This window comes from Myotis daubentonii, chromosome 2 (genome assembly GCF_963259705.1).
Source record: "Myotis daubentonii chromosome 2, mMyoDau2.1, whole genome shotgun sequence".
NCBI classification, from domain to species: Eukaryota; Metazoa; Chordata; class Mammalia; order Chiroptera; family Vespertilionidae; genus Myotis; species Myotis daubentonii.
The window spans coordinates 178,165,276-178,192,824 of NC_081841.1; the positions used below are offsets into that span (position 1 = coordinate 178,165,276).

The following is a 27,549-nucleotide window of genomic DNA, read 5'->3' on the forward strand; positions in this document are numbered from 1 at the left end:
TGGGGTGTTTCCATTAGTTAGTGCTTTTAGCTCTCAGACTCTGCGCTCTGAGGGCTATTTATACACATATTCAGAGTTGGGGAGTTTCTTGGTTTAAGAAAATCAAACTCAATTTATCTAAACGGTGATGACCTGACAGCAAATTAATTGCTGAGCTGGTTTGACAGAATCTGAGCAACATTTGGAAAAGAAGTAAACACTTCTGGGGCTCCCTGGAACGTGCCCCCTGGTAGGAGGGGACAGCACCCCTGAGCGGAGACGCAGGCGCATCCTGAGGTTGCTGTGGGTGCAATTTATTATTCGGAGAGGGGAAGGCTGGCTGAATGAGCTGCCACCTAAGCAGCTTTAGCATAATTGCTCTGCACAGAAGAAATCTCCAGAAATCCAATTTTCTCTTTGGATAAGACTAAAGAAGCAATTAAGAAATCGAGCTCCAAATTCCAATGATCAGGGCCCACACAGCGCACGGGGCAGCCCTGTCGGAGCTGCTGAGGGTCTGAATATCTGTGTTCACCCTAATCTTCTCTTGCTTCTTTTTTCGTCTTTCTCCAGCGGCTGGCCCTCCAGCCATCTTATCGCTCATTAATATGTCCCCTGGAAACTGAAAGGGAGAGGAAGGGGCTCTTCACTCCGCATTTCGACTTATTAGAGGCTTTGGTTAATGGCTTCAGACAGAGGGGAAAAAAGAGTCTGAAACAATTGGCCCAAATGAGGTACCAAGGCAAACAGCTCTGATGGTAAGTGGCACTTTAGTTGTTCACTTAGGCCGTATTTAAGAGTAAATTTATCTTAAAAGAATATGCTGACAATGTAGGCAGGACACAGGTTGCTTTTCCACATCTAGGTATTACAGTTAATGGGAAACATTTATTAGGTCTCTTATAAAGGGCATTTTCCCGTTCATCTTTTGTTTATGACTGTGAACCATTGCTAAGGGCAGCTCTCTCAAAAGAGTTCAAGAATAATTGAATCTGTCACATCCACATAATAATTAAAATGTCCTATAATTTGGCATGACAATTTAGATGCCCTGAATGTATAATTTACTTAAGCATAGCATTATAGAGCGTAACCACTCCTCCTGATGAAGAAAAACACACACGCAATTTTAAAATACATGTCTCTCTCACGCTAAAGGCTAAGTAAATAAGTGACTCCAATTACTTTATATGTAATGAAAAACTTGATATTCTGCAAAAGCAGCAAGTAAGCTTTTAAAAATCACCATTGCAGAGATGGTGGAGAATGAGTTCTCTGGCTATAAAGATTCACATCATTTTTAATGGGGGTAACTACTAATATCTTGTCCTTGTCCAACTTCCTATCTATTCAAATCTGACTGAATAGCAAATCTTTCCATTTTCTTGCAGATTGTCTGAAAACACAGGAATGCCACTGAGATGAGGAGTTTTCAGAATTGACCAATATCTAAAAAGGCAGCGCCAGAAACATTAATGTTCTCAAAAAGCAACAGGATTAACAATATAAATGACAGGTCTAAATATTTTGGGTCTAAATATTTTGAGCCTTATAAGTATTAGCAATTAATGGCCATGCAGTATATTTCATAAGGGGAATTTTTTTTTTGGGGGGGGGGGTGCAGGGGAATGACAGAACTGTAGTAATTTGTTATAAGTTTGATAATTTACTAAGGTTAAATTTTAACTTTTGTAAGAAATACTGTAAAGATGTAAAATAAATACACCTCTTTAATACTCTTTTGATATACATTAAAAAAATACAGTATCTTAAAATGAACTATATTAGTATAGACCCAAATGGATGAATTCACAAAATCTGAGAGATGAGATGCCCTGGCATATATGCAATGTAACAAAGAGTTATAGCTACCTTAAGATCAATAAAATCACCCCATAATGAAAACAGCAGCCTTTTGAATTTGAAAGGGAAAATAAAAATAGGTATGGGTTGAGCATTCACTATGCTACCTGCTTTAGTCACCAGTTAATTCTCAAAATAGAGTAGACAAGCACAACGCAAAATTTCCTTCCTCCTTCCCTTCCTTCTATCCATCCATCCTCCCTGTAAGCATTAAATGAGCACCTAATACCACAGCACTGTTTTAGGAACAGGAGATTAAAAAATGAGCCAGACACACTCTGCAGCCAGAGACAGTCTGCAGAAGGCTGAATCAGTTAAAGAACTGGACTGAGGCTGCAGAATCAGTAGATGGCAGAGCTGGGATTTGAACCCAGGTCTGAACCTGCATCCTTTCTTCTCCATGTGAGTACCCAGGGAAAGACACTGTTTATTATCAAAAGCAAAATATTTATTTTTATCAGAAGTAAAATAAGGGAGATGAGAATTTTAACATTCAATTTTCTAAGATCCCTTTCCACATGGATACTATCTTATGTTAACTTAGTTTAACTTAAAGAAGTATGCCGGTAAACATAAACATTTCCCCTGTCCACTTTCCACTGCAATTTTATTATAATTAGGGCTCAAATTATTTGCTGTGTGCCTGGTATATACTCACAGAAAAAGAAAGGTGATTTTATTAAACTATCAGGATTACTAAAGAGCAAGTAACAGGTGACCAAAACACATTTAAGGAAAATGTAAGTAAAATTTCATTAGTTCTTAAGTTTATTCGGCAAATATCTATTGCATGCTTAACTGTGTGCATGTTATTAGCTGATTATTGCAGAAGGGGCGGAGCTATGTAAGTCGCAGCCCCTGCCTTTAGGGAGCCTACACTGAAAGAAGAGAGAGAAAAAGCCTCAAATGTCTATGATGCCAGAAAAAAAGCACAGAAAAGAATAAGGTAGCCCTAGCCAGTGTGGCTCAGTGGATAGAGCATCTGCCTGCGGATTGAAGGATATAGGGATTATAGGATTAGGGATAAAGCTTTGGAGGATCACATGCCTCAGGTTGATGGCCATGGGCGAGAGGGAAAGGAAAAGTGAGGGACAGACAAGGATTGAGGATGAAGGCTTGAAACCCATTTATATCAAATCTTGGAAAAGAGAGAGGAGGGAAGGCAGTGCTGTGTAGACTAACCCAGGTGCTAAGGGAGCTGCCTTGGGATACAGGGCATATGCCCAGGCAATGGGCTCGATTCCCAGTAGGGGGCATGCAGGATTCTCTCTCATCAATGATGTTCTCTCTCTCTCTCTCTCTCTCTCTTCCTCCCTCCCTCCCTCTACCTTCCTCTCTGAAATCAATAAAAAAAATTTTTTTTAAAAAAGAAGAAAGTTAGCAGCAGAAGAGATGACTTCTAGCCACAGGTTCTGAGGACAAACTTCAAGAAGAGCAGTGAACTGGGCCTTGAAGAATGAATGGATAGACTTGAACATAAAGAAATGGAGATGAATGGTTATAATCATTCCTGATACAGGGAACAACATGGACCAAGAGGGCTGGAGGTAAGCATGTCAACTCCAGGCCCTGGCATTGTATATGACAAGTAACAGGCACCCAATACAAGCTGACTGAAAGTTATATACAAAGGAACTAAATTCAAGGCATGACTGGGTGACTGCCCAGCGTTGTCGTTTGGCAAAAATATAGGGCGAGACCAAGGTGGGAATAGTATAGCTGTCTAACGCAGAGGATATAGGGATTATAGGATTAGGGATACAGCTTTGGAGGATCACATGCCTCAGGTTGATGGCCATGGGCGAGAGGGAAAGGAAAAGTGAGGGACAGACAAGGATTGAGGATGAAGGCTTGAAACCCATTTATATCAAATCTTGGAAAGGAGAGAGGAGGGAAGGCAGTGCTGTGTAGACTAACCCAGGTGCTAAGGGAGCTGCCTTGGGATACAGGCTGAACAAGGCCAGGAATAGCCTTTCCCCCTCAGTCTTTACATTTACTGGTCTGATCAACGACTCTAGGCCTTTTAGAACAAGCAAACATAATACAACTCCCAATTTCCTTTGTGTACAGATAAAGAGGTATAACTTGGAATTTTTATTTTAACATCCTTTACAGCTATAAGAGGCCCCTGAAATCACCCGCTGTGTCTGCATTCTTCCTGCAACCCAGGTTAAACTATAAATAAACCACACATTCAAGTCAGTGTGAGGGCAACCCCTCGGCCCCAGGATCTCTCCAGGAACGCCAGCCTCAAACTGCTCGCGGCTCTCTAGCACAGCGGTTCTCAACCTGTGAGTCGCGACCCCTTTGGGGTTCGAACGACCCTTTCACAGGGGTCGCCTAAGACCATCCTGCATATCAGATATTTACATGATGATTCATAACAGTAGCAACATTACAGTTATGAAGTAGCAACGAAAATAATTTTATGGTTGGGTCACAATATGAGGAACTGTATTTAAAGGGCCAGAAGGTTGAGAACCACTGCTCTAGCAGGTTGAGGAAAAACATATCACATTGGATGAGTCCATCAATTACATAAGCTCAATGAAGATGTGTTTATCAGGCCTGTGTATCTGCAAATATTCTAAGTAGCTGTCCTAGATATAAAACTAAATGGACCCATTGCAAAATAATTTAATCCACTTTAATTGGCAGGATGCCATCAGTGATAGTGGGATGGCTTCAGGGAGGGGTGGGGGGCAGTGCAGGGTGGAGGAAAAGCCTGGGGGTGGAAAAGAGATGCTGGGATAGTTTTCAGTAGGCGACCAGCAATAAAGGGAGATCCCACTTAGCGCCAAGTAGGGTGGAGTGGGGGTGGGAGGGGGTTCTGAGTTTCAGATGCCCGCTCGTGGCTGCCAGGTGATGTAGGGGCACAGGAACAGTTATCCACCCTGAAGCTCAGTCCTTTGATTGGTAAAATAGGTGCCTGTGATTTTCTCTGTGGTAAGTGTTACTCAAGATCCATTCTTAGGTCTTGAAATGGAAGCCATTCTTCACACCCGGGGAGGACGAAGACTAAGGTCACGGTGGCCTCCACAGCTGCTCCCGCAAAGTGTCTGCTAGTGCATGGAAGCCCCCTCCCCCTCTCCCTCCCCCGCTCCCTCTCCCTCTCCCTGGGGGACTAGTTTTTCTCCCAGATTGTGCTTTCGGTGTTCAAATTAGTTATTTTTTCTCTCTGAAAATGTGAATGAAATCTCCTGGCCTATCTTTAAAGGAGCTGTCCTCTTCTGAAATGTTCTTACTGTGACCATGCAGGCTTAAAGACAAGTTCCATAAAGATGAAAATTAGAATTTAAATAAAACTCCAATTAACTTTGACTTCTCTTTTGTGCTTTTCCAGGTGGTTATGTTAAATAGTATCCAGTTTTGATTTCTCTGGGAAAAACCACTAAGGAGAGGTTGGAGTTTTGGAAGAAAGGGTAAAGATTATAAAACCATAAGATGGCCTATAAACAGAAGAGGTGGAATCTGAGTTTCTTAGCCCTGGTTTGGGTTCTCCAGACTTCATTCCCAAATAACTCGCTAACTCCTGACAGTGAAATGTTGAACACAGGCGACAATATTGTCAGAGCGGCGGCAGACTGTCACATGCTCACACTACTGGGGAGTATCCTGGGGTGTCATCAAGACTGAAGTGTGCAGGGACTGGAGGAGAGAGCTGTGCTATTGGCTGAAAACGGGTCACAAGCAACCAGCTAATCCTTAAAACCACAGGGAAGGCGCCGTCTTTAATGCAGAGATAGTGGTGAGTCTTAGGAGAAAGGATTTCTAATGTGTCTGTCTTGCTCCACTGTTTTGTGGCAACTGAGCAAATGAGGAAGATTAAATTAGCTGTCATTACAACTACATCATGTTTAATAAAGTTAAAATTGAGAGAACATCTTTGTAAAATAGAATTCTAAGCCTAACACATTAATGACACTTAATGAACCAAAACTGGGTAAATCCCTTTGGAGAGCCAACACACGAACAAAGCTATTAATTGGGTCACAGTTGTTTCCCAACAAGCCTTTTGTTTGATTTACTCACAGTAAACAAAACCATATCCATCCGTCTTTGTGCAGAAGTATTCACCAGCGCAACAAAATATAATTATTACACCTTTAGCACTTGCAATTACACGACTTTAGGATGACAACACTGTTGGTTATGCCCTTCATTAGCATCTGTCACTTCCCCAGCCACTCCCCAGGCTGGCCACCCGCCCTCTGAAGCATTAGGCTTGGCAGCTGATTGACTTGTCTTTATGTCCTTAAACCTTTCAAAATAACAGAACAGACAAATCACCTGTTTTCTGGAAAGGAAATAGGTGTTTCTAGAGAAAGCAAGAAGAGCAAATTGCTTCAAAAAATCACAGCTTTGTGATTTATTCGGTGGCCTAGAAGCAGTGGTCGCAAACTGCAGCCCCTTGAGTGTGGCTCTTCCACAAAATACCACGTGCGGGCGCGCACGTACAGTGCGATTGAAACTTCGTGGCCACACTCAAGGGGCCATAGAGCCGCATGTGGCTCGCGAGCCGCTGTTTGCCGGCCACTGGCCTAGACTAAGGCGTTAGAGGTTATTTGTGGCGCTTTGCAGAACTAAAGCCAATTGATAATCAGAAGCTCTATCTAGAATAACATGTAGATGGAGCACTTTATTGCTCCTGGGGTGGATGGAGCAGAGAGAACAATTCCTCAACTCTGAGCTAAGGAATAAGGTCTAATCCTGCCACTCCCTACAGGAGTCAGCAGCAAAAACCAGCTCTGACCCAGGTGCAAACCAGTGGCCACGCTTTCATCTCCTGGTAGGATACCTCACACCCCCACCCCCAAACCCTGGTGACTGGAGTTGAGGGTGGAAAGGGTAGCTGTGTGGTGAAATGCAAAGTCACCGCAGAAAACAAGATCGGCCCTCATGCCCGGACAGTGTCGCTTAGAGGTTGCGTGTTGACCTATACACCAGGAGGTCACAGTTTGGTTCCCAGTCAGGTCACATGCCCGGGGTGGGCTTGATCCCCAGTAGGGGGGTGCGCAGGAGGCAGCCTATCAATGATTATCTCTCAGCACTGATGTTTTAATCTCTCCCTCTCCCTTTTTCTCTGAAATCAATTAAAAAAAAAAAAAAAGATCAGCCATGGCAAAGGTTAACAAGCTCTAAAGAGAGTCTTTGCACTTCCCCTCTCCAAATCAACTTCTCCCTCAGTCTAGCCCAGTGATGGCAAACCTATGACACGCGTGTCAGAGGTGACACGTGAACTCATTTTTTTGGTTGATTTTTCTTTGTTAAATGGCATTTAAATATATAAAATAAATATCAAAAATATGAATCTTTGTTTTACTATGGTTGCAAATATCAAAAAATTTCTATATGTGACACGGCACCAGAGTTAAGTTAGGGTTTTTCAAAATGCTGACACGCCGAGCTCAAAAGGTTCTCCATCACTGGAGCCCATTCACCAAGAGGCTCTAGCCTTACGCCTAGAAACCAGCACTGACTCCTCTCTCTTCCCTCCGATCCCACATTCACCTCATCATGCAGCCTGCGTGGGCTCTACTTCGTAACCTAGTCCAATCATTTTACCATCTCCACCTCCAGCACCTCAGTCTAAGCCACCGACATCTGGTGGGGAGAGAGGACTCAATTGTAAAAGCCGGAGCAAACGCCGCCTTTGGAGAACTGAAAGGTGATCAATGTGGTTTTAACTACAGAGGAAAGAGGGAGAGCCGAGTGGACGTGGCTGGAAGGCTAGGGAGGGGCTGGGCTATACATCACTTTGTAAAACCACATGAAGGATTTGAATAGACACTGATTAAGAGAGAAAACTGAGGTTGTTGAAATCTACTAGGAGATACTGACAAGTACAGTATTAAACAAATGGACATTCTTTGATAAAGGCGACAGAGCTGACAGGTGAAGGAGATACTCATGAACTACATGGTTGGGAATGTGGGTCAAACTGTGATGGCTAAGATTTTTCTAAATCTTAGTGACCAACTGAGAAGTCAGCCAAATTCTGTCCTTCCTTGCTATTTCCCTAACATACATTCTAAGGTAACAGTATTTCTAAGTAACAGATAATAAAAGGAAGCTGCTACTTTCCATGCAGTAATACCAAAACCCCAAAATAAATCTATGTGGTACATTTAGGAGCAAAGATTTTATTCAAACGGATCCCCAAATGAGCCGGAGAGGAAGCCTCTAAATTAAAGAAGCATCTAAATAAAGACGGACAAAGTGAACCGGTGAACCTCACAGCATCAGTCATTTACTGTGGAAGAAGGATGCTTTATGGGACAGTCTGAGAAATACAATGCTAGGGATGAGAACAAAATGACAGGTAAAATGCAGAAATGAAAGGTTATTTTCGATAACCATTCAAGAACACAAACCGAAAGATGAAGGATGCTTAATGCTAAACAATGTTTTTGGAATCTAACAAGTCTCTGTCATGTAATGTCGGAATGTCACACGGTCACTCACAAAAGTCTGTGGGAGTGGCCTGCTTCCTGCTGCTAGCCCAGCTGACCGGCGGTGCCGCCTGAAGCCTGAACGTCCTTTGGGTTGGAAATCCCCCACTCCTGTGTGTACACTGCCAGACCTCACTCCTCTACACGCCCCGCTCTGGGGAGTGACATGGCTAAAGGCACCGTGTCGATGCTGACAGTCAATTATCTTCTCAAGGTCCCTATTGATGATGCAATCTGACGGTGCATGTGTACGAAGTTGGGTGGGAAATACTATTCCTGAAAGCACCGAGGAAGTCAAAAGAGACAGCTCCATTACCAGTGGACATAAGGAAGTTGGGATAGTAACGATCATTTTAACTGGTCGTTTAACCTGTTTTGTATGGATCATAAACATCACTGGTTAACTTCATCTGCTGCCTTTTGTGCACTATGCAGGCCTTCTTTATCTATTTACTTCTGTATTACTAACCAGAGCATCACTGGACACTGATATTTAGTGACAACAGTCAGTGCCCACAAGATTGATGAAAATCGATCCATAGACCAAAAATAGCTTACATTCTTTGGGCTCATTTGCAGCCAAAGGTTTTTCAGTTGAAGGATGATTTCCTTTTCATTTCATAAAGACACATTCTAAGATCTCCTGAAAGTGAGTAACAGGGGGGAAAAGAAAGAGAGGAGGTAAAAGAAGGAAGAGAGGGAGAGAGACAAGGAAGGGAAAGACTGAATTATGAAAGAAGAAAGAGCCAATCAAACCTGGAAGGAAGACAGAAAACATATCGAGAGACCAAGGCTTGGAGCCTGCCATGTGTGCAGTACCCGGATCTACTGTGCAAGGGACATGCTGGCTATACCTACAGTCTCTCAGCTCCAGCTCTACCTTCTTGCTACCCCTCATGTGTGGTACTGGAGCTGGGTCTCTGAAAACCACATTTCAGAGGCTCCTTAGCCAGTTGGCTCTTCGTTAGGCTCTGCCGCTAGAAGAAAGAGAACACACAGTCTACCTGGTTTCTGCTGCTGGTGCCAGCATCCCCCCAGCAGTAGGACCTGGCTCCAGCCTCCATGTTCTATTAGTACATTGAGAAGGAGCCTCATTGTGCTCATTCACATATGCCCAGCTGGTCTCTCCTTGGAGGTCTGAGCATCAACTCTTCACTGGCTCTCCTTCGAGTTCCAAAGTATGGAGAGCTGTCTTAGGGCATGACAGCTGCTCCCTAAAATTATTTCCCCAGTTTTTCCTTTCACTCTTCTAGCCCTCCTATTCCATGTAGCAAATTTCCTGTATTAAATCCTTTCTGCTGAAATACTTTGTTTTCTGACTAGGCCCTTTCTTCTCAAAGACTCCCTTCTGACAGCACAGCCTGTGAATGTCCCAACAGCTGAGAACTTCTGCAGCTTTCCCCAATAACCACCTGGCGGTCTAAATGAAGGCTAAGTTTTTGATTAAGGGAATCCAAAATGAACCAACTGTGACACAGCGAAAATGACTGTTCTAGCACTCTGTAATATGAAGCCATACCTTCAATTTGGAATATTTTCATGGTTGGCCATCTTAAGTAAAAATAACAACTCAAATAAGCTTTTAGTATGAAAATATGAAAGTAGTGGGTATATTACTGAATAGCACATCTGAATGTGTAAAGCATTTGGATTATTGCCAAGAATGAAAGGAAAAATTAACTTATTGTAGATGTCTATCAAGCTTAATAAGAAAGGAAAAACTGAAAAACAGGTACATAAATAGAAAGTGGAATTCCACAGGTGGGAATCTTACCATGATCTTGTCACTGTCGATAATGGTGTTCAACCTGTGTGCAATGGTTAGCACCGTGCAATGGGCAAATTTCTCACGGATTTTTTTTTGTATTAACTCATCAGTTCTGGAATCAAAGAAGTTGAATTTATTTCAGTAAAGACAGACTTAAGACTTAAAAATATAATATGATATTTATATAATGTTTCTAAAAATCAAAACTTTAAGCACGATCTTGTTCTTTAAAATCTAAGTAGAAAGTATTTACAAATTTACAACCCTTCATAAAAAAAAAAAAAAGGAAGATATTCTTCCTTTCAAATTGCTTGAAACTATGAGGAATTGAATTTAGGAACTTAGCTCTCTCAGGAAGCTTAATAGTAACATTAGCAGCATACATGTTTTGGTTTCTTCCTCTGCTTACCAGAATTGATTCTTCAAGGGTTATCAACAGGTATCAAAGAGAGCACTCAGAAAACTCACCACCATCATTAAATGTTTCTCATTTTACCACATTTAAAATTCGGATACCAGGTTATGTGAAACTCAGCCCTGTACCTGAGATCCACGTTTGCTGTCGCCTCATCAATGATCAATATCCGATTTTTCCTGAGAATGGCTCTGGCAAGGCACACCAACTGTCTCTGTCCGACACTGAAGTTCGATCCAGATTCTGCTAATTCAGTATCCATTTTGCCGGGAAGATCTTCGATGGCTTCTTTAAGTTGTACCTGTTGATGTAGAAAGAAGAATGGTGTTTTCCTCAACTAACTACTATTGAAGTACACAAGCCTCCTAGACATCAGAGCTTTGGAATCCTTGGGACTTCTTCCATAACTTTCGTGTATGGCCACATGACAGGGACAGTTATTTCCAATCAGTGTTCACAAGGAAAGATGGATACGTCAACTCAGGACAGAAACATTCTGACTTAAGAGCACAAACTTTAATGGGACTCAAGATTCTTCTTAGTTGCCATCAGTAGGCACAGTCTGTTCAAGTTCTGTCAATGTCATTAAGACATATAAAGTATGCGAAATAAAATGATTCCTATGGTAAAATATAGAAAAATTTTAAATGTTTCTTCTAATTTTTTAATTCAAATTAAACTACAGGAATTTATAGAGACAAAGAATGGAACAGTGGCCCTGGTTGGTGGCACCGTGGTTAGAGCATCGGCCCACCCACTGTAGGGTCACAAATTCTATTCGGGTAAAGGGCACATACCCAGGTTGCGGATTCATTCCCCATCCCCACTCGGGGTGAGTGCAGGAGGCAACCAGTCTCTCTCTCTCTCTCTCTCTCTCTCTCTCTCTCTCTCTCTCTCTCTCCCCCTCCCTCCCTGCATCTCTTCCTCCCTCTTCCCACTTCCCTTCCACTCTCTTGGAAAAGCAATAGGAAAAGTGAAGCTATAGAAGAAAAACAAAAAAGAGTAGAACACCAATTGCCTAGGGACTGGAGGGTTAACTGTAAATGGGGGTGAGAGAAATGCTCTAAAACTGGATTGCCGTGATTATATAACTATAAATTTACCCAAATCACTGAATCACACTTACACAGTGTGCATGCAGGGGGCAACCGATCAATATTTCTCACATCAATGTTTCTCTCCTTTTCTCTCTCTCTCTCTCTCTCTCTCTCTCTCTCTCTCTCTCTCTCTCTCTCAAATCAATGAAAATATATCCTTGGACAAGGATTAAATAAGAAAGAAAGAAATTAACAGATTGATGAGTGATAGCCAATAAACAGGGGCACAAAATTATCATGTCAACTAACACACACCAAGGGTAAGTGGGCAATGTTTTCATGGTATTTCCTAAACACTGAAGCACTTCTATGAATGTGTTCTTGAATTGCGTTCATGATGGAGGTCCAAGCCCAACAAACAAATTCTCCGTTAGGGTTAAATATGGTCATTGTGAGTGAGGATTAAAGATGGTGTTGGTATTTAACATTCACATGAAAGATATACAGTGTAAGGTGTAAGATTTGAACTGTGGTGCATTTACTTGTACTGAGATTACTTGTGCTGAAAATTTTAAAATGAAGATGTCAACTCAGCCAATTGCCCTCCATTACAAGGAAGAGTACTTACTGAGTATTCTCTTTACGACACATATTCATAAGCCTACACCTCAGGTGACAGAACTGATCAAAGGTGTAACAGTGGCAAGGCTTTTCGTGCTGACTGACTTTGGTAGCACCTGTGTGTGCAAACTGGTCTATCTTATGATCAATAGCCTGGCTTTGAAGAAATAATCTCACATTTTTGCCCAACTCAGATGACATCTCATCACTAGTCCGGTTTTTTTTTTTTTACCATCTTTCAGGTCGTCCATATCTGCCTGATGAGGAGTAAAGGTTGTGAGATGAAGAACAACAGACATGGGTTCCAGAAAACACTGTTTTCTGAGACTCGGTCTTCATTTACTAATCAGGGTTGGTTAGGAGAATGACTTGAATGCCAAGGCTCTCTGTTACTGTTATCACACATCCATGTTATAATTAAACCTCAGAACGGAAAAGAAGAGAACTGAGGCAGTATTTCGTAGTAGCTAGGAGTTGCAATTGCTGGATTTGAAAACTAGGTAACAGAGTAATGAGTGTAAATGTAGAAGAAATATCCTTGTCCCTATAAGGTATACATTTATGTATATAAGGGTGAATTGCAACATTTAATGAACATCTCTGCAACTTACTTTCAAACGGTTTAGCAAAATAGAAATTGTAGAAGAGAGAAAGCAAAAACTGGCAAAATATTAACAACTAGTGACTTTGGGTGAAGGGCATAGGTTTGTTCATCAGCCTATTCCTTCAACTTCCCCGTGACATGAAAATTTTAAAACATAGGGACCTTGAGGCCAGACAGCCTGGACATGAGTCTCACCTGGCTCTGCCAATTGGGCAAGCTCCTGGACTTTCTCTATCTTAGCTTCCTAACCTATAAATACTATAATATTAACAATAAAGGTGTCAACCACCTAACATTGTTAGAGTATAAAATTAGTATGTGTTAAGTTTACAACAGTGCTTGATACAAAGCAAGAGACCAATAGATATTACCTGTTATTTATAATGTGGTTAGCTGGCCTCTCACCATGGTCTGCTACATTTTTCGTCTTTGCATTTATCAGGACTGAGATTGGGTATATATAATACAAATTTGTATTGTTTTGACTTCTCATTGATGAACTGCTTAATCTGTAACCATTTCTTACGTTATATTTATAGAGCTGCCATTTCGTTTTAGGTGCCAAAATCAGCACTAATTTCTAATGAACTTGCTTGAGCTTGCACTTGGCTATTTTTCAGGGCATATATCAAAAATGTATTTTAGCATAATTTTTTTTTTAAAAAAAACCAAGATGAGATGGGCAACATCTATAGAACTAGCTCCCTTCTGAATGTCCATCTCCACCAAGGATGAAGGAGGAAGGAAAACGAAGAGGATATATTTTTTTTTAAAAAAGCAGCATCTTTTCCTTTTATCTGAATTTCATAAAGAGGAAAACCATAGTATCCTCTTATTGATTCTTAAGCCAACCCTGTGAGTTTGGGTTCCCATTTCTAGTATGGCATCATTTATAAACCAGCTGATCAGGGTTTATAGTTCTCCGAAAATTTGACCTCATTGCTTTCTATGTTTTTCAATGAAAGATTTGGTAAATTTTTTAAAAATTTGGATACCAACTCTTTTGCTGAAAAGCATACAAAAGTCATATAGAAATAAATCCTAGAGAATCGCAATGGTGGGGGTGATTGCTCACACTAAGAGGCAACAAGGGCAATTCCAGGAGCAACACACAGAAACCATTGACTTCATTTTGTGAAATAAATTCATGTTCATTTTTACACAGAAGTTCCAAATGTGGCTTAAATAAAGGCAGGTCTTAGTATTATCTACCACTTCTTACAATCTCATCATTTCTAGACTTCTGAGAGGCTACTAATTTTTACTTTAATTTTGGTTCCTACAGATGAAATAAGTTACGGCCAAGTTCTAAGATAGTTTTTGAAAGGATATGTCTCCCAATTAACATTTCTTCACTGTCTAGGGAAGACTGTGTTTCTAGGGTAATATTACTATCTGAGAAACTGTGAAGACAGATCTCAAGCTCTGAAATATACAGAAAAATCATTTACCAATAATTCCTGTTTCTTAAATGTGTGTCACAAATTCACCACTAACTGTGCCCTGTGAATTCAAGAACAGGGATCATTCTACCATCTTTCTATTTGATGGTTAACTAGTCTCCCCACCCCTTCTCTTCTAGATTTTCACGGTAGAAAGACTCGCCAACTTAAATGAAACCAGAGGTCCACTGCGTCTCAAGTAGAAGGAGCAGTCAGTGGTCAGCCCGATTTAGGAAAGTGAGATCCCCAAAGTTGCTGGAAAGCAGGGTGGGGTGTGAAGACTCAGTACCAACATGCCTTCAGAAACCAGAATTACTGGCAGGAAATTGTCGGGCATCCAACTCTGCTTGCTCAAAGTCAAAGCTCATCTATAAAGGAAAGATTTCAGGGTTATCCCTGGAAGGGACACATGAAATGGCAAACGCAGATTCAAAATAACAACTATGTGAGCAATTGATCAATGGGTCTTGTGTGTTTTGTTTTGTAATATATTTTTTATTCATTTATTTAATTTTTTGTTAATTCTCACCAGAGGATATTTTTCCCATTGATTTTTTAGAGAGAGTGAAAGGGAGGGGAGAAGATGGGTGGGGGGAGAGGGAGAGAGAGAGACAGAGAGAGAAACATTGATTTGAGAAAGAAAAGCGATTGGTTGCCTCCCCCGCATGTGCCCTGACGAGGGCTGGGAACTGAACCTGTGACCCTTCAGTGCACAGGCCAATGCTCTAACCACTGAGTAACACCAGACAGGGCTATTAGTTTGTGTGTGTGTGTGTGTGTGTGTTGGTTTTTTTTGTTTTTTGTTGGTTTTTTTTTTAAGAAACAAGCCACAGTTCTCTGAAATAAAGAGAATGCTAATAAACATTCAGAAAATGTTTATTAAGTGCTTACTTTTTAAAAGCAAAAGACTGAGCTAGGTTCTATGAGGAATGAGAAGTCTATCTATGGTTTGGAAGTCTAGATATGGTTTCTGCCATCCTGTAGTTTGAATCAATTTATAGCACTAGGGCGAATACACAAAATAATTAGTATTTTAAAATACAACACAACAAGGCCTGTGAAAATAGGAGCAAATTGTTTTTCACTGTTTCAATAATCTTGCATTTGGTTTTATTAAATGCCACCCAGCATCACCAATTTCCCATGCCTTTGGATTCTAGGAAAAAAGTTAAAATGAAAAAAGTTAAAACGAGGCACTATATTTTTGGTTTTTAACATCATCAATATATGCATTTTATGTGTATCTATGTCATCAATGTTATCCTAGGTGGTGAACAAAGTGACTTAAACCAAAAAGTTCTCTCTTAATTACCTGGAATGTTATAAATGTGCATATACTGATGCTAACAAATTAATTATATGTTATAAATTACCTCTTTTATGCCAGAACCGGTTTGGCTCAGTGGATGGAGTATTGGCCTGCGGACTCAAGGGTCCCAGGTTCGATTCTGGTTAAGGGCATGTGCCTTGGTTGCGGGCACATCCCCAGTGGGGGTGTGCAGGAGGCAGCTGATCGATGTTTCTCTCATCATCGATGTTTCTAACTCTCTATCTCTCTCCCTTCCTCTCTGTAAAAAAATCAATAAAATATATTTAAAAAATAAATAAATAAATTACCTCTTTTAAGGCATTCCACAGTTCCTCATCTGTATGCTCATTAAAGGGATCCAGATTTTTCCTCATTGTTCCAGTGAATAAAACAGGCTCCTAAGGACCACAAAAAAGTGAATGTTGTTACTGTACCCTTTTCCATGCATTCCAATACCAACTTTCAGAACAGAATTAAAATTCAAAAACCCAAAATTCACTATACTCATGAGTTATACAGTTGCAAATATTTGATTACAGAATAATCTCTATATTAATTTTCCATTGTACAGCGTGCAGTCCAAAATATCTCCTGGACCATTGAACACTAACAAAAGAAACTAATGAAGTGTGTCATCTTAATAAGAAACTGAAAAAGGAAGGTTTGCTTTTTAAAAATGCCTTTCTGATAATGATATCTGTTCAAACAGAAAAAATGAGAATATAAATTATTTGAGGTTACATCAGGAGAACATAAATTAATTGTCAATCCAGGTGTGGTGTGATACTGGAATCTGTGTTGAAATTTGTGCCTCAAAGCAAAACTGTTAAATATTTTCACATTTGCACAGAAGAATAAACTAGGATATTTTCTCTTTTGGGAAACCAAACTTTCAGGATTGGGAATCTCTCTATCTGTTTGAATGGGACAACCTGTTTTTTGTCCTAAGAGAAGGTAAACTAATAGGGCCAATGACACCTCTATTCATAAAGAGATCACCTCTGATTTGCATCAGCAAACCCCATGTTATCTTGTCTGTGCATCAGGATTTCATGACTCATAGAACTTTGTTATTAACTGCAAGGGCTGGATAACCTGAAACCCATTGTGTGATGTGCGTCATAATGAAATTATTTTTATTGAAATAGCTCTTCCTCTTCACCTGCCTTGGGAGGAACCACAATTAAATTACTCTTGAAAAATATGCCTCCTTCTAGGTTATAAGTAGGCCGTTTAAGTTTTCTTTTGAGAGGCTCTAGGAACCCAGGCCACAAGAATATGGGCAGCAGAAAAGAGCTCAACAGGCTACTTTCAATGAGATGCACAGCTATGGGAACAAGAGGAGATTGGACTTTCCCACCAGTGCTTGACTCAAGGGAATCAACAGCCTTGGATCTGGCCTGGACTTGGGGCTGGACGGTTCCTCTTCACTTCTCAAAAGCCAGAGAGAAAGATAGAGACGGTACTTTAATCTTCTCTAGCCATGAAGAAGCATGACACTCAGAGAACCTCCCACACTTTCTCTCCTTATTGTCTTAGTTTCAGGAAGGGTGAGGGAAAAATGGATGCAGAACACAGATGGTTGGCCATCAAACAACATGTATCCCTCAGCAAAATCCTACATTAAAAAGACATTAAGTCCTGGCCAGTGTGGCCCAGTTGGTTGGGCATCATCCTGTGCACCAAAAGGTTACCAGTTTGATTCCCAGGCAGGGCACATGCTAGGGTTGTGGGCTTGATCCCCAGTAAGGGGCATGCAGGAGGCAGCTGATCAATGATTCTCTCTCATCATTGATGTTTCTCTCTCTCTCTCTCTCTCTCTCTCTCTCTCTCCCTGTCCCTCTCTGAAATCAATAAAAATATATTTAAAAAAAAAAACAAACAAAAAAACAAGAAAGAGAGACCAGAGATACTCTGTAGGCCTTAAGGAGGGTCTGCTAACTATCACTAAATCACTGATGAGTATCATAAAAAGAAATTAAGCACTTTCCAATGCAAAAGGGTCCCCACTTAAATCTGTACTGTAGATCTAAAAGAATGTATTAGGCAAATTACTCATGTTTACTTAGCAGTATGAAAAGAGTTTAATAAATAATATTTCTCTTTAAGACATGCCAAATATCCTATATGATAAAAGGCTAATATGCAAAACGACCAAACAGCAGAATGACTGGTCGCTAAGACATGCACTGACCCCCAGGGGGCAGATGCTCAATGCAGGAGCTGTGCCCCCCCCCCAACCCCCCGAAGGAATGTCGTGCACCAGCCCTCTAGTATATTATAAAATGAGTAAAATTTCAATCAAAACTTGTTGAATAAAAAAATGATTTCTCAAAACTTTAACTGAGTAAAGCTATATTTTTCTTTAACACTATCTGGCAATTTGTTAACAATGTCTGCTTTAATATGCCAATGTGTTTTATGCACCAAGTTCATTTTGGTTTCTACTCATTGCACTCTCATCCACTTGTCAAATAAGAAACCATTATATTATCTTCAAAAGGTAATAAAAATGCTCACAGTAGAAACTACTGCAGGAGCAGATAAGGGTCAAAATAATACCTATCAGAAATGATAATTAATATTTAAACTACCCACCTCTAAGCAATGAAGTTAATAAACTAATCTTATAAATAAGTGTTATAAAAATATTTGCAGGCAGAACATTTTAGTGTTAGACATTTATGGTAGGACACACAACCTTCATGTAAATATATACTAAATTTATTAACCTAAGTACTAAATTTTTCCTAAAGGTGCACAATTAAGCCCCATTTAATAAGAGTGAGTTGGCACGATACAGTTAGAAAAAGAAATGTAATATTTTAAATGGAGCATTAGTATTAAACCTGTTTTTTTTTTTTTTTTTTTTTTTTAACAACATGGCGCCTTTTATTGAAGGCGTTCAAGCATCGTGGCCTGAGGAAGTATTTTCAGTTCAGTTTGTCGAAATACTTCAGTTTTCCAGCTGGATCTGGGATTACTGTTTCACTACCAGGTTTCCAGCCAGCAGGGCAGACTTCTCCATGTTTATCAGTGTATTGGAATGCTTGAACCAAACGCAGGGTCTCATCCACTGATCTGCCCACAGGAAGGTCATTGAGAGTAACCTGTCTTAGGATCCCTTTGTCATCAATAATGAAGAGACCTCTAAGAGTGTGGCCTGAATCTTCCAGATATACGCCATAGTCCTTTGCAATCTGATGGGTCAAATCTGAAAGAAGTGGAATCTTTATTGGTCCAAGTCCTCCTTGTCTTCGAGGGGTGTTAATCCAGGCCAAATGGGTAAACTGTGAATCGACAGAGCATGCCACCACTTCAGTGTTTATGGATCTGAATTCTTCAATTCTATCACCAAAGGCAATAATTTCAGTTGGACACACAAAAGTGAAATCAAGTGGGTAGAAGAAAAAAACCAGGTATTTTCCATGATAATCAGTTAACTTGAGCTCCTTAAATTCTCCATTTATCACAGCGGTTCCTTCCCAATAAGGTGCTGGCTTGGAAATCTTGGCTTTGCTGAGGTGCAGGGAGTGGTCGGCGGCCGAAACTCGGGACGCCTCCCCCGGGTACACTTGTCCCCCCGCGTAGAAGTGGCACTCCTCTTCACGGGTTCAGGGCCTCTCCTCTGCCTCCAAGCCCCGCAGAGTCTGGGCCAGCAGCAGGAACAGCAGTAGTGGCAGCAGCAGCAGCCGGAAGCTCCGGCTGGGGGCTGAAGTCTTCGCGGCTGGCGGCAGCCCCGGCGCCTCCATGACCACGCGAGCGCAGACACACGTTCTTTGGCTCTAGCGCTACTTCTCCCGCCGCCAGGCAGCTACAATCGCGCGCGCTGACAACCCCGCGAGCCCGGGCTCAGCCTCGCGAGAGCTGCCCCGCGCTCCCCCCTCCCCCCTCCCCCCTCCCCCCCTCCCCCCCCTCCCCCCCTCCCCCCCCCCCACGGACCCCCGCCTCCCGCCCCCGCCCCCTGCTCCCGGCTCTCCGGATTCCAGGCTGCCCCGACTCCCTTAAACCTGTTTTTCATCTTGGTTTAAAGGGTACACTATTTTTATCCTTTGTACCAAATTTAGTAGTAATTTTTTTCCTTTGTTACTAGCATAACCCAAGTTCATATTAGGTGTGTGACCCCAAAAAGGCCACTCTGAATCAGAGCACTGAGTGTAGTAAATTGATAAGCCCTCGACACACTGCAAGATGGGAACCTATCGGCCTACTAGTCCTTTGGACACACCACTGGAAGACAAGCCTCTCATTCTCCTAAAAAGAAACCCTACCCACTAACCTTCAGACACTTAAAACCCGGGACCAAGACAAAAACCGTACAAGTGGTTACAAACTCGGCAGATAAAGCACAACACTTTACACTCCTCATTTCAGTCCCAAACCAGGAAACCGCCCTCTTATTAAAATACATCCTCAGGAGTGGCTACTGCCACTGCTTCTTCCAGTCCTGAGAGCTACGTTTTCATTTCTAAGGACCTTTATTGAGGGCAGCTCATCTCCCTGTTACGAGAAAATCACCTGGAGTTGCTTTATTTCTTGGCTTCCTTCTTCTTCTTCTTCTTCTTTTTTTTTTTTAAACCCTGTAGCCTCTGAATGAACTGATCGTCATCCATATTCAGAAGAAAAGGACATTGTTCGCCAACAAAGGAAAAAGAATTTAAGTCGTGTAAAGTCCTCTTTCGATACAAAAAGGTCAGGAGCTACGGGGAGCAGTTCCAGGGGCTTTAATGAAGACTTCAGTGTCGGAAACAAAGGGCCCACTGCATTAGGCTGGAATCCAGTTGTATTTCTTACGAGTAACAGCATACCCACCTCTGCTCTCTTTGAGTTCTGTTCTCAATAAGAAAAAAAGAAGGGAAAGAAAACCAGGTACTACGGAAGAAGTCTTAAAGAGATAGATCTGTTGAACCTTTTCAACCTGCTGAAGACAACCCACAGAATGGAAATACCAAAAGAGCAGAGTGATACTCTTCAAAAATTACCTACCTTGTGCTGTGATTATAAAGGTCTAATAAAAATAACAGATGGATCTGCTTAATTGTTTGAGGATGATAGCTGTTGATCTGTGCCAACCCTTGGGGTGCAATCATAAATACTGCATTTGCATGGAATCCCTCTTCAACTGAAAACATTTTCTTTATGCCCATAGGATAGGGGCTGTAGGTGTGGAGAACTCATCCAAAGAAGTTTTGAAATCCATTTTTACAGATCTTTCAGATAAGCAAGCAACTCCCTGAATATAATCTCACCTTGGTGTTCTCTTTGGGGAACATATTTTAACTATTTCGGGTCATGAGTACAAAGGACGCCTACATTTCAGCTACCTGTTCAGTTTTAAAAAATTATTTAGGCCCTAGGTGGTTTCACTCAGTGGATAGAGCGTTGGCCTAAGGACCGAAGGGTCCCAGGTTTGATTCCAGTCAAGGCCATGTACCTCGGTTGCAGGCTCCTGCTTGGCCCGGGCTTTGGTCGGGCTCATGCAGGAGGCAATCTATGTGTTTCTCTCACACTGATATTTCTGTCTTTCCCTCTCTCTTCCACTCTGTAAAAATCAATGGAAAAATGTCCTCGGGAAAGGATTAAAAAAACATTTTTTTAAAGAAAGTGCTTTTATTTGTTTGCTATTCCTGAAACTCTGAACACAAATTGGAGGTGTACATTTTTAATACAGCTGTGTGCTTTTTAAAGTTCCCTCCAGGACTAGCCAGGCTGTGTATGCCACCACTTCCATGCCTCTGTTCCTACGTAGGTCTTCGCGGCTATCACCTCTCTCCCAATTCCGACCTGCTCAAGGTGCGGTGAAGAGTGACAGGGATGACCCTAAAGGAGCAAGACCACCACAGGAGTGCGTGGCACACAGCAAGCGGGAGGCAAGGAAGAGGATGTGGGCCTAGCTCACCAGATCTGTAAGCAAGGAGGTAGCACCGGGCTCCCCGTTTGCAGAGTCTGAGGGTCCCTAAATCAGGGTGTTGGGATAGAAGCAACACTGCTTCCTATTCATTTTGGGGGAAGAGCAATGGAAGTTTTCCACAGTATAGACAGGTAACCAGGCCAACAGACTTCTCTGCAGCCAGTTAGAAACTGCAAAGAGCTCTCACAAGGTAAGATTTTGAGTATCTTCTCCTGATACTTACTAGTCCATGACAAAGTAGTGACTAAACCCATTTCTAAACTCATGTTCCCTTAGTGGTGAGTGTGACTTGAGTTTTTCGGCAAAAGTAAACAGTTCAGTTTTTCAGAACCAACAAACTGGCCAATGAGGGATGCACTAATAGGAGAAATAGCTTTCAATTTTGCTCTATATTTATTCATTTTTGTTATGGTTTAGGGCAGGGGTGGGCAAACTTTTTGGCTCGAGGGCCACAATGGGTTCTTAAACTGGACCGGAGGGCCGGAACAAAAGCATGGATGGAGTGTTTGTGTGAACTAATATAAATTCAAAGTAAACATCATTACATAAAAGGGTACGGTCTTTTTTTTTTTTTTAGTTTTATTCATTTCAAACGGGCCGGATCCGGCCCGCAGGCCGTAGTTTGCCCACAGCTGGTTTAGGGGGAAGTCTTTTTGAATGGGGTGGTAGGAAAAATGGGAAAATATATGATGAGGACATCATTCAGTTCAACAAGCATACACTGAAAAATACAGAGAGAGATCTGGGGTTGGACAGTCCTGGGTTCAGATTCTGCTGCTCATTAGCTGTGTGACTCAGGGCAGCTAGCCACCTCCCCACGCCTCAGCTCCTCACTGGACATGGGGCTAACGCTGCAGGAATGCTGTGAGAATCAGGCAGGCAGGCAGATGGTTAGGGGCAATCAGGCATGCCGGCCACCGTTTAGGAGCCAGCAGTCCTGGATTGAGGGACCACTCCCCCCCGTGCCCCCCCCCCGCCCCCCGCTGCACAAATTTTGTGCACCAGGCCCCTAGTTATTAATACTTGTGTAACTTGTCAGGAACTACAACAAGTACTGCAGCACAACAATGAAAGCCATAGCTGTTCTCAAGGAGAGGTAGGAAACAGCTGGGACTGTGGGGAGGGCTGGGAAAAAATGGCAGGGATCTCCATGGGGGACTGCAATGTATGAGTGGGGTACAGAGCAGTGGCCAGAAAAGACTGGTGGTGGGAGGGGAGCCAGAAAACAGGATGAAAAGAAGCAATACTCTCTCCTGTTGTTCCTTGTGGGACAAACATTGGATAGATTTCTCATTACATCGCCACCTCCCCTGACCCCCACTTTTTCCCTTCACTCTTTAAATTTATATAAACAATTTGGTTTATGTTATAATGAATATGAAGAAAAATCACTGAGGACCACAAAAACATAGGTAGAAATTAAAGAGCAAAGTCCATCCAGAGTGTTTTACTATTTTTACTTAAGTAGCAACATACCAAAAGGCTAGTGCCCCAGTCCTTAATAATCATAGTTACTATTTACTGAGTATTCCTAAGAAGCCCAAACATTTTCTCATCCAGTCTCCACAACAATTCTGCAAGGCAGGAATTACTGGCTGAAAGACAAGGAACCTGAAGCTTGGAGGCCGTGCAACTTCATCAAGGTCACACACTCCTGTGAGGCAGAGCAGGACAGACACTGGGTCTCCGCTTTCAAAGATTCTACCCCTGGCTGCCTCATGAACGATTCTGTGGGACCCTTTATACACTACACAGTCTCTACTAACTCCCTTCCTTTAATCAACAGACACTGAGCCTTGGAGACAAAAGCATATAAAGTGAAAAAAAATAAATAAAGGTTCTGTGTTTACAATGGTTGGTGATCATTATCTTCATGGATACAAAGCTCAGCTCTGTTTTGTCAGCACGCTCTCTGGAGTATGTATATAGACCACGCTCAAAAGTAGGGTGGCAACTGATGGAACAGAACCAAAACCTGGTGATGTCAAGGTATATTTAGTCTTTGCTCAGATGTGCTTCCAAAACATTACTGGGACAGCCAAAAATCATCTAACGTTATTTCTTTATTTACACAGTTCTTTTATGTACACAAGCATACAACCATTTCTTATTAAGAAGCATTAAAAGTAACACAGGACACGTTTCTAGATCCTTTCATCCAAGGATATCAAAGTACTTTACAGACACGCCCATTATTTCTGCTAAGTAAATCTCTTTCGCCCATTTCAGAGATGGGTACAACCAAAATATAAAACTTGGGAATTTAAACTCGTATTTTATACTGTAATCACTAAGTCATGAATCTAATAGCTAGAGGGAATCTTTCAATACCAGGACTTTATGTGCTGAATATTCCTTCCCATTTTTCCTGAAAGGGATTATTTTTAAAACAATTTTGTTTAACATTCTGGTAAAATACACATAAAATTGACTACCTCAACCACTTTTATTTATTATTTTTTAAAATATATTTTTATTGATTTCAGAGAGGAAAGGAGATGGAGTGAGAGATAGAAACATCAATGATGACAGAGAATCATTGATTGGCTGCCTCCTGCATGACCCCTACTGAGGATCGAACCCACACATGTGCTCTTGACCAAAATCAAACCTGGGACCCTTCAGTCAGCAGGCCAACCCTCTAGCCACTGAGTCAAACCGACTAGGGCTACCTTAAACACGTGTAAGTGTACAGTTCAGAGGGATTCAGTACATTCAACATTGTTAAACATCCATCAATAAAACTGAACCTGTACTCATTAAACAACTCCCTATTCTCTACCCTCTTGGACACCACCATTCTATGGCTTCTCTATGAATATGACTACTTTATGTCCCTCATATAAAAGGAATCATATAGTATTATCCTTACTCCACATATAATGTCCTCAAGGCTCTTCCATATTGCAGCATCTATCCAAACTGCCTTCATTTTAAGGCTGAATTATATTCCACTGCGTGGATATTCCACATTTTGTTTATCCATTCATCCATCAATGAACACGTGGAGTACGTCTACATTTTGCTATTATGAATAACGTATGGGTGTACAGATATCTCTTCAAGTCCCTTCAAAACTCTTTGGGGTTTATACCCAGAGGTAGAATCGCTGGATCATATGATAAGTATATTTTTAATTTCTGGAGGATACTCCATCCTGCTTTCCACAGTGGCTGTACCATTTATATTCCCACCAGCCATGCACAAGGGTTCCAATTTCTCTACATAATTTCCAACGCTTGTTATTTTCTGTTTGTTTGGTTCCTTTAGGTACTAGTCAACCTAAGGGGTGTGAACTGGCATCTGAATGAGGTTCTGAAGGGGACAGATAGATTTTGAAATTACTCAGAGAAAGTTCAATTAGTTTACAGGTCAGTGGTAAGTAGCAATAGCTGAACTCGGTCATAAGACACAAGTCCACATTCTCCTTCCCTTGGGTACCATGTCCTATATGCTTCCTAATGATCAGGCATTTAAGAGCTCTTTCTACCCACATGCAGAAAGCCAATTGGCCTGGCTCTTTCTGTCTCGTCTCTTCTCTGTGTTTCTCACCTCAACAGGGTATGTGTTTTTCCGCAGCTTCCCTTGATGGCCAGATGATTATAGTGTAAAAGTAAACAAAAAACCTTAAATTTAAAAATAATCAGCAAGTATAAAGCTGAATATGTATTAAGTGTCAAAGCAGAGGGCAGGATGGAAGACGCCTCAGGCCAGTGGCTATAGGGCCTATGCTGCCCTTGGCTATATACTAGAGGACAGCAATTGCTCAATACATACTGTCTGCATTTATGTTGAGTGGATGAACCATAGGCATGACAGGAGCTCCTATTGTGCATATAACCCATCTCTAGAACACTGCCTGAAGGCCATGCTTGTATTAAGAAGCAGAGTAAAAGGAAACAATTAGAGCTCTGGACAAGGGTCAATTCAACCCTCCATCATCACAGCAGGTGAACCACTCCACAGGGACTTACCTATTTAGTCCTCACAGCAGCTTTGGGACTTGGTACTGCTAGCAGACTTGTACTGGAGAGAAAACTGAGGTGCACAGAGATGGAATTCCTCGTCTGATGCTCTTGCTCACTACGCTGCACAGCCTCCCTGGCCTGTATCATTTACTAATGGCTAGAGTTCTAAAAGTCTCCCCAAAGTTCCTATGCACTCCAAAATTCTCAAAGCCATACAGTTTCACAGGAAAGCCTCCATGGAGATAACCAGTTTTGAAAAGGTAGCTTTATTTCCTGCTGCAAAATGTCATCATTAAGTCATTTAAAACCTATGTTTTCCTATAAAAACCTCTCAAGTGCTAAACAAACCATTTATCATTTTGTTCTCAGAATTATGTGGCTATCTATCTATTTATCTATCTATCTATCTATCTATCTATCTATCTATCTATCTATCTATCTATCTATTTATCTATCTATCATCTATCTATAAAAGCCTAAGAGACCTTTACAACTGGACGACCCGAATGACAGGAACAACGGGTCAACCAGTTGCTATGATGCCCACTGACCACCAGGGGGCAGACGCTCAAATTAGGAACTGCCCCCTGGTGGTCAGTGCGCTCCCACAGCCAACCTCCTATGGTCAGCCAACCACCCTGGTCCCTCCCCTGATCCCGCAGGCCCTGTCTGGCAGCCGGCAGGCCCCCAGGCCCCAGCCAGCAACCAGCAGGCCGCAGCCAGCCCGGCCCCAATGGGGACTGGGTGAGACAGCCCCGATAGGCCCTGATCACCAGCCAGGCCTAGGGACCTCACTCGTAAACAAATTTCATTAACCAGGTCTCTAGCCAGTAGATAAAATTGGGAACTTGGGGAAGTTTGAGTTCAGAAATCTACCTGGGCAAATTTATTCAATCTCTCTCTCTCTCTCTCTCTCTCTCTCTCTCTCTCTCTCTCTCATACACACACACACATACACACACACACACCCCAAATGAACAAACAAATAAAACTGGTCAACTGATTAATATAAAATATCAGTTAAAAATACCTGCTGTTAAAAATATGCTCTACTTGGGGGAATGGATCACCCCTTTAATTCACTTTTAAACAGTAATAAAATTAAAAGCAATTAAACTTAGGTGCCCTTATAAAAAGATCATGTGAGAATGCTCTGACTTGCATACCTGAGGTATGATTGACATTTTCTTCCTTAAATCATGAAGTCCAATTTCAGTTGTCAAGATCTTATCAATCCAAATTTTACCTTCGGGTTCTGACAATCTAAAAAGGGCGGAGATGAGGGAACTTTTTCCAGCTCCTGTTCTTCCCACAATGCCAACCTGCAAAGAAATCCAGGCAAGATTTTAAAAAAACACACACTATGCAACAGACTGAGGAGAAATCCCAGTGGATGAAGATGAATTAAGTTCTACACTGAATGTTGGCTGGATTTCTCAACATGGATACTGTCCGCATTTGGGGCCAGATGACTCTTTGTTGTGTGACAGTGGCTGTCCTGTGCTTTATACGATGTTTGCCAGAATCCTGGGGTTCTATCTATCTCGATGCCAGCAGCACCCCCCAAACTGTGGCAACCAAAAATGTCAGACACTGACAAATGTCCTTTGGGGTGGCTGGTGGTTTTCTTCTCTGTCCAAAGAAAAGTTAAAAATAAGAGACTCAAGCTCCTGGCGATGAAAAGCCAGTCGACTTCTAGGTGGTCAATAAGAAGTCAGGTTTAAATTCGCTTTATTCCTGTGTCTGGGTATTTTGAACCTTGAGAATTTCTTGGATGTTTTTATTGTGGTGCCAACAAGTCAAGTCAGAAGTGTTATACATAAACAAGTATTCGTTTTTTCCCAGGTCCTACCTTTTAAGAGGAATTACTGTTTGGTAAAGAAACTAAATCACTTCTGGATGTTAAATATCTGGTTATGTTTGTTCTTGAAAGGAAAGATCTGAAAATTTTAAAATGTAGGTTTCAGTATCTTAAAAGACAGCAAGTAGCAAGTAGTCAAAATACACATAATGAAATCAACAACAACAACAACACAAGAAACATTTGCTATTTATATGAGGCCTTTCATCTGAGTAGTTCAAAAGGCATTTTACAAACCAATTAATAGTTATAAATTGCCCCTTGGGAAAGAAACATGTCAAGTATCAGTCTAGTTATTAAAACCAAAGCAGAGAAAAAT

At 41.5% G+C, this 27,549-nt stretch overlaps 2 protein-coding genes across 4 annotated transcripts in view; both read right to left on the minus strand.

Annotated features, from left to right (window-relative positions):
• ABCC4 (ATP binding cassette subfamily C member 4) overlaps nucleotides 1–27,549 on the minus strand; it is a 237,282-nt gene that overhangs the window by 14,256 nt on the left and 195,477 nt on the right. For all 3 annotated transcript variants that reach the window (XM_059684967.1, XM_059684966.1, XM_059684968.1), the window contains 4 exons: nucleotides 26,536–26,691; nucleotides 15,799–15,888; nucleotides 10,606–10,778; nucleotides 10,069–10,174 (listed from right to left, as the gene is read on the minus strand). In XM_059684967.1, the coding sequence (XP_059540950.1) occupies nucleotides 10,069–10,174; nucleotides 10,606–10,778; nucleotides 15,799–15,888; nucleotides 26,536–26,691 (525 nt within the window). The remainder of the gene's footprint in view (nucleotides 1–10,068; nucleotides 10,175–10,605; nucleotides 10,779–15,798; nucleotides 15,889–26,535; nucleotides 26,692–27,549) is intronic.
• Nucleotides 18,346–19,331, minus strand: LOC132228484 (peroxiredoxin-4-like). Its single transcript, XM_059684962.1, is given in 1 exon segment — nucleotides 18,346–19,331. A coding segment is annotated over 1 exon segment (819 nt). The 5' UTR covers nucleotides 19,243–19,331; the 3' UTR covers nucleotides 18,346–18,423.